Below are 11977 nucleotides of genomic sequence, written 5' to 3'. Positions count from 1 at the left end.
ACTTATTAGAAAGGCTCTGTTGTAGTGAACCTTCCCAGTGAACCTATGTAACTTTTTATCTATAACACTCCTAAATCTGCAAAATCTTGACTTGAATCTATCTTTAAATGATGAAACAGTTTTAAAACTTTCACATGTCAAAAGTAGAAAGAAGGAAACTAATGCAAAAATGGGAGCAATTTTAACAACTTTAACAGTTGATTCACAATATTAAATGACTTCCAAACATAGCAAAGGTTACGGTTTTTTTGTTTTTTTAAAATGAAAAAAAAAAAAAAAAAAAAAAAAAAAAAAACGAACGGTAACACCAGTTACTTTGCCAAGTAACTAATTACTCTTACATTCAGGTAACTGAGTTACTAACTCAATTACTTTTTGGGAGAAGTAATTTGTAACTGAAATTAATTACTTTTTAAAGGTAAGATTAACAACACTGGTCATAAAGATGAAGTCTGCAGAATGAAAAGTGACGAAAGTGGAGATTTTATTCTGCCAATTTGTTGCCGAACACAATTTACCTAAAACTATTGCTGATCACTTCTCAGAATTAGTAAAAGAAATGTTCCTTGACTCAAAGTTAATTAAAGTTAATTTCATCAATTTACCTTTTTAATTTATAATTGGACACACTAACAAACTACCTTCACGTCAAACTGAATTGCGAGCTGAAGTGCCATGAAGTTCAGCCATCAAAAGACGTGATAGAAAATGCCAAAAGTGCTACATACAATTATACCAAAAGTCACTGTTAAGATTTTAGTAATCATGATGTAGCTGAAGATATTGATTGTTCTTTGATTGTACCAGGTTATATCTTACAATATTACCAGTAAATTCATATTATTTTAAAAATTGAGTTTTATTTTTCTTTTATATTGCGCGCTATACACAACGTAAGATTAGTCACCAATTTGTAAGGGCATACGTCACTATTGTAAGATTGCCAATGGCCTCAGGTTGACAGGTATGGATCAGTTGGACAGTGCAAGCATCTGAAATCTTTTCGTATAACACAAAAATACGCATGACAATCTTGTCTATGAAAGCATTTTGGCAGTGTCAATGGGCGAAAAAATTGTGTTTTAGAGCATTTCACAAGTTTTTAAGTGAGTATCAGGAGTGTATGAAATCATTTTCAGTCATGTGTAAAAGGAAAAAAATAAGAATGAAAAGCATTACAATAGCATGTATGTTTCAGGAATGTCAGTACGTGTACAGTACAACTCAATTCATTTAAATCTACACCAGTGTTTTTCAACCTTTTCTGAGTCACGGCACATTTTTACATTTGAAAAAATCTCGTGGCACACCACAAACCATAAATGTTCGAAAGTTACTGTCTGTACAGTAAATTAAATTATAATATAATTTCCCAGTATTTATACTTACTACGTGTGAAACTGTTTAGATGAACACCAAGCCGGTGTCCTGGCAGGAATCTTCTTCAAGAGCTCCGTCTCTCTGTTTTTAATTTTTATAGCAGTTAAGCTTGAAAAACTCAGAATGATCAGACAGGGGAATTTTAGCAATGTCTTTAACTGCATCAGGGTCGAGCATCTCGCTGACTATGGCTTTGCAGGCAGGAAGTATTATTGTCCCTGTCACAGTGTCGGACTTTTTGGATTTAGCAACAAGGTAACTAGCTCTGAGGGCTTTCTCATTTACCTTTGTAGTTTTTTTCTCCAAAAAGCTGCCTGTTTCTCTGTGTTTACATGAAGGCAAACAAAATAGTCCATCGACTTTTTATGAAGCGACAGGTGTTTCATTTGGAGATGACGTTTAAGCTTGCTTGGCACCATGGCGCTGTTGGATAGCTGCTTGTATCGCGTTCAATAACTGCTCGGATTTCTAGCCATCAGCCACCTTGCTTTCTTTGACAATGTGTTGGAATAAAACACAGGGAGGATTGATGGTTATCACATATTGGGATAAAATGGAAAGGACAGTTTTGTGTATATTGCCACTTGAAGAGTCTAATCAAAAGATGTACAGTAGACGTGCTGGGTTCCTCATTGTCGCGGACAGCAAGGTGGCTGATGGCTAGAAATCCGAGCAGTTCTTAAAAGCGACACGAGCAATACCTCATTCATCTGCAAATGACTGAGACCTTTCTGCCTACTCCTTCCTTCCTACTGCAACTCCACCCGACAACGTAAAAGAAAAAATGCGATATTGGATAATTTCTCGCGGCACACCTGACATTCTCTCACGGAAAACGAGTTTGCCGCGGTACACCGGTTGAAAAACACTGATCTACACCCTACCCAGTTACGTCTGGTGTTCCTCAGGGCTCTGACCTCGCCTTGGCACTAATTTCGTAAATTCAACATCCACTTTCACTGCTGTGCCGACGACACCCAACTCTACCTCACTTCCGATCCCTCCTCCTCCGTCCCGCCCGCACCCCTGATCGACTGTATCACAGAAAAAAAAAAAAACTGGTTTACCCACAATTTCCTAAAAACTCAACGGCTATAAAACCGAGGTGCTCCCCTTTGGCTCCAAATCCACCATCTCAAAAAACCCTATCCAATCCCTTACCATTGACAATTCCACTGTTTGACCCTCCCCCCCACTTTCGTTTCAAATGCACATCAATAACATTACCTGGATTGGCCACTTTCACCTACGCACCATTTATCGCCTCCGCCCTTCCCTCACCCCACATTCTGCACCAATTCTAGTTCACAGCCTTGTCACTTCCCGCCTGGACTACTGCAACTCTCCCCTCTTTGGCCTCCCTCAAGAAACTCTCCATAAACTCCAACTGTTCCAGAATTCATCTGCCCACATCATAACCCGTACCCCCTCCATCCACCATATCACTCCAGTCCTGCAACAGCTTCATTGGCTCTAGGTCTACTTTTGAATCCAGTTTAAAGTCCTCCTCCTGACATTCAAGCCATCCATAACCTCGCCCCTCCATACCTGTCTGACCTCATTCATGTTACAACTCCCTCCTGTGCCTTAGATCCTCCTCCTCCATACAACTGTCTGTCCCCCCCGTTCGCCTCAGCACCATGGGGAAAAGAGCGTTCAGCCCCTCGGCTCCCCGGCTTTGAAATTCATTCCCACCTGACCTCAGGAACACAGGTTCCCTCCACTTGTTTCAATCCAAACTCAAATCTCACCTGTTCAGACTTGCCTATCCATAACAATCACTAATTTCCGTTTTTTTTTTGTTGTTGTTTTTTTTTGTGTTTTTTTTCAAACTTACCCTTATCTCTCTTTTACCATTTTAAAATTTCCTTAAACACTATACTTTAATTTTCACAGTTTTAATATGTTTAAATGATTGCAAAGCGACCTTGAGTGCCAGAAAGGCGCCTTCAAATAAAATTTATTATTATTAAGAGGGGGAAATTACAAGTGTGTATGAGAGCATGTGAATAACATACAGTATGATTGGAAAATTTTCAGTAGAATGGATTAAAGCATTTCAGGATTTAATATCAGATTATTTCATTTGTATATATACGAGTGTAAATAAAATTAAGTTGTGCAGTAAAGTACATTTAAGTAGTATAGTATGTGAGCAAAAGTATCAATTGTGTTAGGAAGAATTTCAAAGGTGAATATGAGAATCTTTTAGCACAGCATGTAAGTGTTTTTGTGTATTACTGAAAGAAATTCAGGAGTAAATGTGTGCATTTTAGTAGTGTAAATGATAAAAAAAAAACAAATTCAGATGTTTGACACATTTTTAGTACATTAAATAATCAAAGAAATATTTAGTGCGTGTGAGAGCTTTTTCATCATGTACAGAAGAAAACAAATGTGTGAGGAGTGTGTATAAATGTTTCACCTTGGCTGGAATAACAAATTTCAGTGTGCATAAGCATTCCAGTAGTGTGAATGAAAAGGAGATCTACTCACATAATTGTTATGCAAAATTCCCAATTTGACAAAGCATCTAAAAATAAACAATTAAATGACGAAATGTGACACCTTCTTTGAAAAAATGAATTTGTGTGTTGTAAAAAAAATTAATTAAATTAAAAAAATATATATATATGGCGGAAAACACTCAGGTGACTCGGAGTTCCGCTCTGAGACCCCCAATTTGGCCAAATTTTAAAATTGTCCGATATGCACGTGTGATACATCATTGGAAAGCTTAAAATCTCAATTTTCTGGAGGAAGAAAAAATTTGAACAGGAGGGTATTATTTTAAAAAAATATAATAAAATAAAATAAATTAAACAGCAAAACCCTACCTGGAGGCGAGAGCATGCGACAGCAGAATTAAAGACGCCACAATTTTAACGAAATATTTTTGCGTACTTACCTTGTTTCGATCCAAAAACTCCATGTAACATGTATCACCGAGAGTCAAGACACAGCTGTGAATGGCCACAGCTGGATTTTTGGGGAATTTTATGGGTGAAACATGGTCATATAACAAGGGTCGCGATGCAGAAATCGCAGACATCCAGTAGTGGTCGAGATTTTCATTTTCATATATTTACCCTTTTTAACGTTTCTTTTTATCAATTCTTCTTTGTTTGGATGGATTATTTATCATCTAAAATATTGGGGAAAATGCGACAGTAACAGAAAAAAAAATACAATTAAGCTATAGTTATGGGGTAGATAACCGTGACTTTTTTACAGACGCCAATTTTTTCATTGTGACGTCATATGTTTAAAAGTTTAAAATATGCAAGTGAATAATTTTTTAAAGTCGTTTTTTTTTCACTAAATATTAGACATTTAATGAGTCTACGCTAAAAATGAGACATTTCGAATGATAAATCCTTCTTTTTATGGCTGGGTTGAAACAAAAGTGGTTGCGCGACGTCTGTCAACGGGGGGTACTAGGGTAAAACGGACAAATTAAAAATAGTTTGGAGGCTTCATGCGCCATGAATCTGCATATAGACATATTGTTCTATCAGACAAAACAGTTCTTTTGGCTTAAAATACAGCAGTTTATTTTAAAGAGGGGAGCAAGAGCAGAAACTGCTTTTTCAGTCTTGTCGGTGTTTTCCGCCATATATATAAAATACAGATCATCTATCACAAAAAGCTCCACTTAGTCAAAATCAGGTACAAAAGACTTTATTAAACAGAATAGATTATCCGTTAGCCAGTATTGGGTTAATAAATACATTAGTCCTGCAGCTATCTGTTGAATAACAAACTATACGGGGGCAAAACAATAATACATTGTTTTCATAAATATCCTTATCAGCCATGAGACTAAAAAGAGAAACTAGACATTTTGTGCGTATGAAGTCTTTTCATTTTTGTTTTGTTTTTTAAAGTGTCTTTTTCATAAATAAGTTTCTACTCATGCAATTTAATGTTCATACCTAGCTAGACAATATCTACTATTTCATTGTTTATTCACAGCATGAATAAGCAACAATTGATTCATATTTTTAGCTTCAGTTGAATTATTGTTTTGGGGTATCGGTGAATATTCTCAGTCCATGCATTCCTTGAATCTCATCCTTCAAAGCCTGTGGAAAACAAAACAGACGACAGTATGTCCAATACAATTTAATACAAACATCCATCCATCCATCCATCCATCCATCCATGTGGAAGTCATTTTTATTTTATGCACTAAGGCTGCAGCTATCGAATATTTCAGTAATCGAGTATTCGTCTGAAAATTTTATCGATTAATCGAGTAATCGGATAAAACTTTTTTTTTTTGTTTTTTTTAAGGTAAGAAGCAATTATAAATATACTGTACATGAGAAAAGACATTTCACCTAATATTGAACCATTTTCAGACAATCAATGTCTTTATTTTCGACGTACATTGTTGAAAGTCTCAGATGTCGCTAGGAAAAAAAATCACGGCTTTGACTCAAAAAACTTATAGATTTTATATTTGAAAAAAAAAAAAATAATAATAATAATACTAATAATAATAAAACAAATCTTATTTCTTACCAAAAATGTCCTCACGCTTACACACATCACTTAAAAGTTAGGTGTTTTTCATACGTGTTTCAATTGAATTTCTATATGTGTCAAGCTATTTTTTAGTTCTAGTTAAGTTTTAAGTTAGTCTAAATTGTAAGTCATAATAGGATTTTGAGTTTTTGCACTGTTCAAAATAAATGCATGATACCTGCTGTATTGGAGCACATTAGGCACTAGTGCAACTTGGTGTTTTATCCAGCAATGTCTACTGAGCTAAAATTGACAGTAAGCTTTAATATGTTTTTATTTTACACCGTCATCACTCTACAGCACTGTGTTTTTACAGTTAAAATAAAGCTTGTATGTTAGACACGTTAGCCATGCATCGACAGTAGTCATAATTAATAGAAACCTAGCCCTCCGTAGGGCTAAAGTTACGTTTCAAGGTACAGTAACATTAATCTTATTTATTAGCTCAGAGAAGTCTACTGCTTTAAGATGGCGGCTCTTTACTAATGCCGCCAAGTCTATCATTTCGTATCTAGTTCCACATACATGCGCATCAGACGCTACCTGCTACCACCGTAGAATCATGCGGGCGTAGTTTTTAGCAATGTTGGCATAGTTTGTAGCGGCTGTCGGCTTTAGTCGATTAGTATTTCTTCTTCCTCTATGCATGTGACATCTGCGCGTTGTCCCGCATTAAAAGTAGTCCGACCCAAACGTGATGCTTGGAGCTGGCAAAATTAAACGATTCCTCGAGGCGAATAAAATTACTCGGATCAGTTTTCAACTCTCGAGTATTCATTTCAGCTCTAATATACAGACTAACCACAACATCAGGGTACGCCTGCATGACCGGTACCGCATGTCTTTTGATTTTGCTGGAGTACCCGTTAAGTGCATAGTAAGTGTTTTACCATCAGTGGTATACTGAAAACAATGTTATAATTGTCACCTGATTGACAAGCTGGTGCTGCTGAACAGTCCTCTTCCCAGAGAACTCACTGGATTCTATGTGGACTTCATACATGGCTCCACATCCACCTGCGTATAAGATCACACAAAAATATGTACTACTGTATTTGCTGATTGTGTGCAACATGGGTCTTACTCATAGGTGGAGTTAAAGGGGGTGCCAGCACCCTCCCCCCGGTGGCCGAAAAGTTTCATTGCATTTAATTGACTTTTTAATATATTGATTTTAAAATTAAGAGTTTTTCGGTAAAATATTGTCTTTAAAAGTTGTAAAACACTAAAACAAACAAAAACGAATGAAAAAAAAAAAAAAAAAAAAAAAAAAAAAGATATTTTATAGAAGGTCAAAAGTATTTTTCGAACCGATCATGTGAGTAGCATCTTAGACGGTCATTTGCTTTCCAAAACCACCCGAGGACCGAAGAGGCAAGATGGATATACGTAATTTTTTCAAACCTATGCTTTCAAAAGCGACAACAACTACTGAGCATGAACCAAAGATTCAAAATGTGGACCATGAAACGCCAGAGACCATCGTCAAAATGGTGAGCAGAGTTTCAATTTGCCTTACTATAGACTAAACATACACCGATACCGATACTAGTATCGGCAGGGGGCGCCGATCCGGCCCGAAATGGTGGTATCGGTATCGGCGAGTACCAACAAAGACGGCGCCGATACCATTTACCGGTCCATTATTATAACATTTGACCACAGCCTTTTTCTCCTCCTGGGGCTCACTACACTCAGTCTCTGTGTTGTGTGATGACACGTGAACACCAAGCAGCTATCGCTATTGGCCTGCTCCAGACCAATGAGAGCGGGCCAATAGCCACTCCTGACCAATCAAAATGGGGCTTTTTCATATGGACGAAAAACAAACCAGGAAATATGGCGGCGGTCGGGAAATATTTCCAAATAGAAATCCCGTCGATTAAAATCAATGGCTGCATGCAAGATTTGCGGCCTGAAAGTTTGGAGATGTGGAGTTAAATCGGCCAGTTTCAATACCTCTAACTTGATAAAACATTTGAAGACGAAACGTGAACGAACACAACGAGTTTGAGCCTGCAAGAGCAGGACTGCTATCCAGAGGAAGAAGGCCGCTGGACCGGAGCAACAATCTCTGGGCAGTTCACTTCGTCTACTTTACTTTTATTGTCTTTTACTGAAAGAAATGTCGCAGTAATTTGGGAAGTGTTTCCAAAGTAGGGTTGCCACCTTTCAGAAATAGAAATAAGGGACTCCCACCTCCCGAAAAAAAGGAGAGATGGGATGCTGTGGTCAATTATTATTACTTATAATTGTTAGCGTCCGCAAATGCGGAAACAAGGTTGAACCTCGAAGCAGACAACAAGCGGGGGATACATAAAAGGGTTTAATGATTGCAAACAAAAAATAACCCGCGATCGTGGGATAGTAGAAATAACAAAAGGAGTCCGTGACAGCAGGTCGACGGACAAACTCGAAGGTTAACTAGAAGGTTAACTAAGACGATAGGCAGCGGTTACAAACGAGAGCAGCACACTAACAGAAAAACCCAATGCAGGGGCGTAACAAGCAAATGTAGCGAGATTATTGTGCCAGATGTCAAATAGCAATCAGCAAGGCAAATATCTCGGCAGCCTTCTCTGAGATCACCCGTGCTTAAATGCTGCGTTGATGAGCCTGCATTAGATTCAAGTGCGATGTCAGGAACGCCCCCACTACCAGCCCAGCAACAAAACACAATCTAACCAGCAGCAGAATGTGACAATAACTTCATGAAAGTTGCACTGTTTGGACTTTGAGAGGTTTAAAAAAGTTTATTCAGTTCATTCAGAGTTTATTATTATGAATTTATTTTTACTTTCTTACTGTTGGGCTAGTATTATACATGTTTTATTAATTTCACAAATTTAGCACTATTTTGGCCTTTGAGAGCCAAAGGTTTATTCAACTATTGTCTACTAGGGTTTAGTGTAATTTTTCTTATTTTGCAAAGGTAGGCAACAGCCTGACAAAGCCTTGATAGGAATGATTTCACATCCAATTATGTAGCTCTTTGGGAAAAAAAAAAAAAAAAAAATCTTTTAAAAAATATATATATATAAACGGGGTGGTATCGGTATGTTATCGTTATCGGCCGATACTGCACAGCCAGGTATCGGTATCGGGGCCAAAAAATGGTATCGGTGCAACACTACTATAGACGCTAATTGTACAACAGAGCCACGGCCGGTGTCTTGCCAATGTAGTTACCCCCATCAAAATTTGTATCCCCTGGCTGCGGGAGCGCACACACACACATTAGTTATGAGTTATGTCGACTTTAACAATTAATGGAAGCCAGAAAAGAGCCACAGTTATATATTTTGGACATCGACATTTATTAAACTGGAGAAACTCCAAACGGGACTTGAATTTCTGTAATAACAGTTATAGGTCATCCTACGAGTAAAGCAGTAAAGCATTGCCGTATTTTATGTTCAATACGTATTTTACGTTATACGACAGAAAGAAAAAAAAATTCCCCTTTTTTTTATGGACGGTCCATGTTTTAAAACCTAGTAGATAACATCACCAAAACATGGAAATCAAGCAAATCAATGCAGCACAGTGGCTCCGCCCAGGGGATACAATTCTTGACGAGGGTAACTACATTGGCACGACACCAGCATGCCTACCATATTCAATGGAAGACGATCTTGGCAAAAAGTATCGTTGTCCTAAGCAGCATTATTTAGAATTCCCCTCAAGAATGATGGGGGGGGGGGGGGGAAACTAATTTTCAACTTATTATTATAAATATTCTTGTAATTTAATTTTATTGTTAATGTTGACACTGCGTTTCGGGGTCATCAACATGTTGTGCACCCCCTGCCCCAGAAGTCAAACTCCGCCTATGGTCTTACGCCACCTGCCGAGAAGGTATACTGTATGTCAGGATGGAAAGTGGTATCAGTAAAGTGATATTGGTCGTGATATACTGAACCTTTACCTCATTACGTTTTGCCACTGAGAGCATCCACAAACAAGTAAAGGTAGCAGTACCGCATCCGACAGAATTAACTTGACCTAAAGTTTTGTCTACATTAATTCACCTGATTGGGTAGCGTGCAATGAACTACATGCAATTTATGACTAACGCAAGGGCGCAGGTTAGCATAGAGACGGTAGGGACATAACACTCTCAAATTGTCCCCACCAACTTTTATGCAACCTCATTTCGTTATGTAAAGAATTCAAATAATCCCCCCCCCCCCCCCCCCCCCCCCCGAAACAAACGTTTGGTTGGCTGATGACTTGAAGCACCACGTCCCGTTACAAAGACACACACAGACATACTCCACAACCCCAACAGATTCATAGTGACAACATGCCGCCCCCTTCGGAGAAGAGGGATATTAGAAGTTTTTTTTTTTGTCCAGCAGCAGCCACTGTAAGTCATTTAAAACAACGTCAATGTTGTGGGGATGGGGGAAACACCATTAATTTTGCTACTGAAAGGCCGACCTGCATCAGAGTTAGCATAACATTAAACTTGCTAATCGTCAAAACTACTACGGTCAGGCCAGCCTCCACAAGGAACAACGAAGTCAAGCTAGTCGTCCCCTATTTGGATCATTGTTTGCATAATGTGCATGACGGTAATATCGTCCCTACCACTGCTGAGACAAAACCTACTCACTTGGACTAACGCGTAATAAGTTCTCATTTTTCTTTCAATATCACCCGAAATGTTTATTTCAAATGTACAGTACCTGATATATCCACAACTTTTAGTGATGACGCTAGGGGAAACTTTTCCTTGAGTACCTTCGCGATGCGGACCTCTCCGTCAGTTTGCGTGGATAAACACCTCCAAGGCTGCCCACGAGCTGTAGCCTGTGAACGCAGAGGGTGAACTTTAGCAATCACTTATGTCATCCTGCTTGCGGCGTTTAACCGTATCAAACTTGACTTCTCAGTTACCTGTTTTCTGAAAAGAATACGAAGTACAGCGACGGCGGTGCCTGCCCCTTTACAAGCCAACATCGTTTGCATGTTGTATGTTTAATCACGAGACTCGCGGGAATTGTTTTTGAGCAGTTGACATGTCCTTACACAACTTCGTCCCTTGAATATGACGTCATACATACGGGCTTCCACACCCTTCTTTTAATCTTGATAGAGACAACTATTACCAGCGCGAAACTCGTCCGAAAAATACTTTTAGTTTTTTTCCTGCCACAGGTACCGATAAAAAAAGATAATTACAGGGACACCATGTTGTTGAATAATTAATAGTTCGTAAAGCTGCAGTAGTTTAAGCGCATGTTTGTGTAAGTGCTCTAAATCTACTAATTTGATTTTAAAAATCAGACAAAAAACGTAAAACAACAGTTCATAAAGCTTATCTAATATATATCACCTCGTTGTAAAAATAGTTTTTCAAATTTAGTTGTATTTGGGAACAGTTTTTCCTCCAGTTTATACTACAAACATGCTAAACTCTTACTGTCAGTCTTTTTATCTTTGACAATGCACTGCAGGCGTTTTTCAAAATTATTTAACTGTTGCTTTTGATGTGGAAAAATTGCACTTAAAACGGGGCCGGATCTATGGGGGGGCCGGGGTGGGCACGGCCCACCCAGACGTGAGTCGTGCCCACCCAATCAAAATGTCGGTGTTCTGTTATGCATAAAAGATTGATGGGTTTTGTGATTGAATACCCGAGTTTTATTGCTTTTACGTTTTATTACCATCATCTAGTGGACGCCTTAATTTACTGCATCTCATGCGCACTTTATTTGAAAGAAACTGCAACACGGAAGTGACGTTGTTCAGTAGAGAATCCCACGACGACGATGTATTGTTTAAATGCGTTTAAAAATGTAAATATGTGAACTGTGTGTACGTCAGTGCATAAAAGTGAGACATTCACTGAGCATGAAACTTGTGATATGCTAATTACCCACGAGTTAGAGGGTCGGCAAAAGGGCGTCTCGGACGCTCTGCTAATTGTTTATTCATATTTTCATATGCAGTTTGCTACAGATAGGGCAGTACATATGCGATTTCATATATTGTGCATATTTTGATTGTGTTGTTTTGTCTGTTTTCTTTAGTTTCACCCTTTTGAGTTTTAATAAACCTG

At 38.3% G+C, this 11977-nt stretch overlaps 1 protein-coding gene across 1 annotated transcript; it reads right to left on the bottom strand.

The window, feature by feature from the left end:
• Positions 1-2503: 2503 nt before the first annotated feature.
• On the bottom strand, positions 2504-10962 carry bola3 (bolA family member 3). Its single transcript, XM_057844292.1, has 4 exons — positions 10813-10962; positions 10602-10725; positions 6839-6927; positions 2504-5465 (listed from the first exon to the last, which is right to left on the bottom strand). Exons 1-4 carry the CDS (start codon positions 10882-10884, stop codon positions 5400-5402), a joined length of 351 nt encoding a protein of 116 aa, XP_057700275.1. The 5' UTR covers positions 10885-10962; the 3' UTR covers positions 2504-5399.
• Positions 10963-11977: the final 1015 nt, after the last annotated feature.

This window comes from Corythoichthys intestinalis, chromosome 1 (assembly GCF_030265065.1).
Source record: "Corythoichthys intestinalis isolate RoL2023-P3 chromosome 1, ASM3026506v1, whole genome shotgun sequence".
Taxonomy (NCBI): Eukaryota; Metazoa; Chordata; class Actinopteri; order Syngnathiformes; family Syngnathidae; genus Corythoichthys; species Corythoichthys intestinalis.
Note: the sequence above shows the minus strand (reverse complement) of the source record. Positions and strands in the feature narration are given on the sequence as shown.

Coding starts and splice junctions, on each gene's coding strand:
- bola3 (XM_057844292.1), bottom strand. CDS start 10,884: ATGCAAACGATGTTGGCTTGTAAAGGGGCAGGCACCGCCGTCGCTGTA. Junction 10,726..10,812: donor GTATTCTTTTCAGAAAACAG/GTAACTGAGAAG, acceptor CTGCGTTCACAG/GCTACAGCTCGTGGGCAGCC. Junction 5,466..6,838: donor AGCACCAGCTTGTCAATCAG/GTGACAATTATA, acceptor TGTTTTCCACAG/GCTTTGAAGGATGAGATTCA.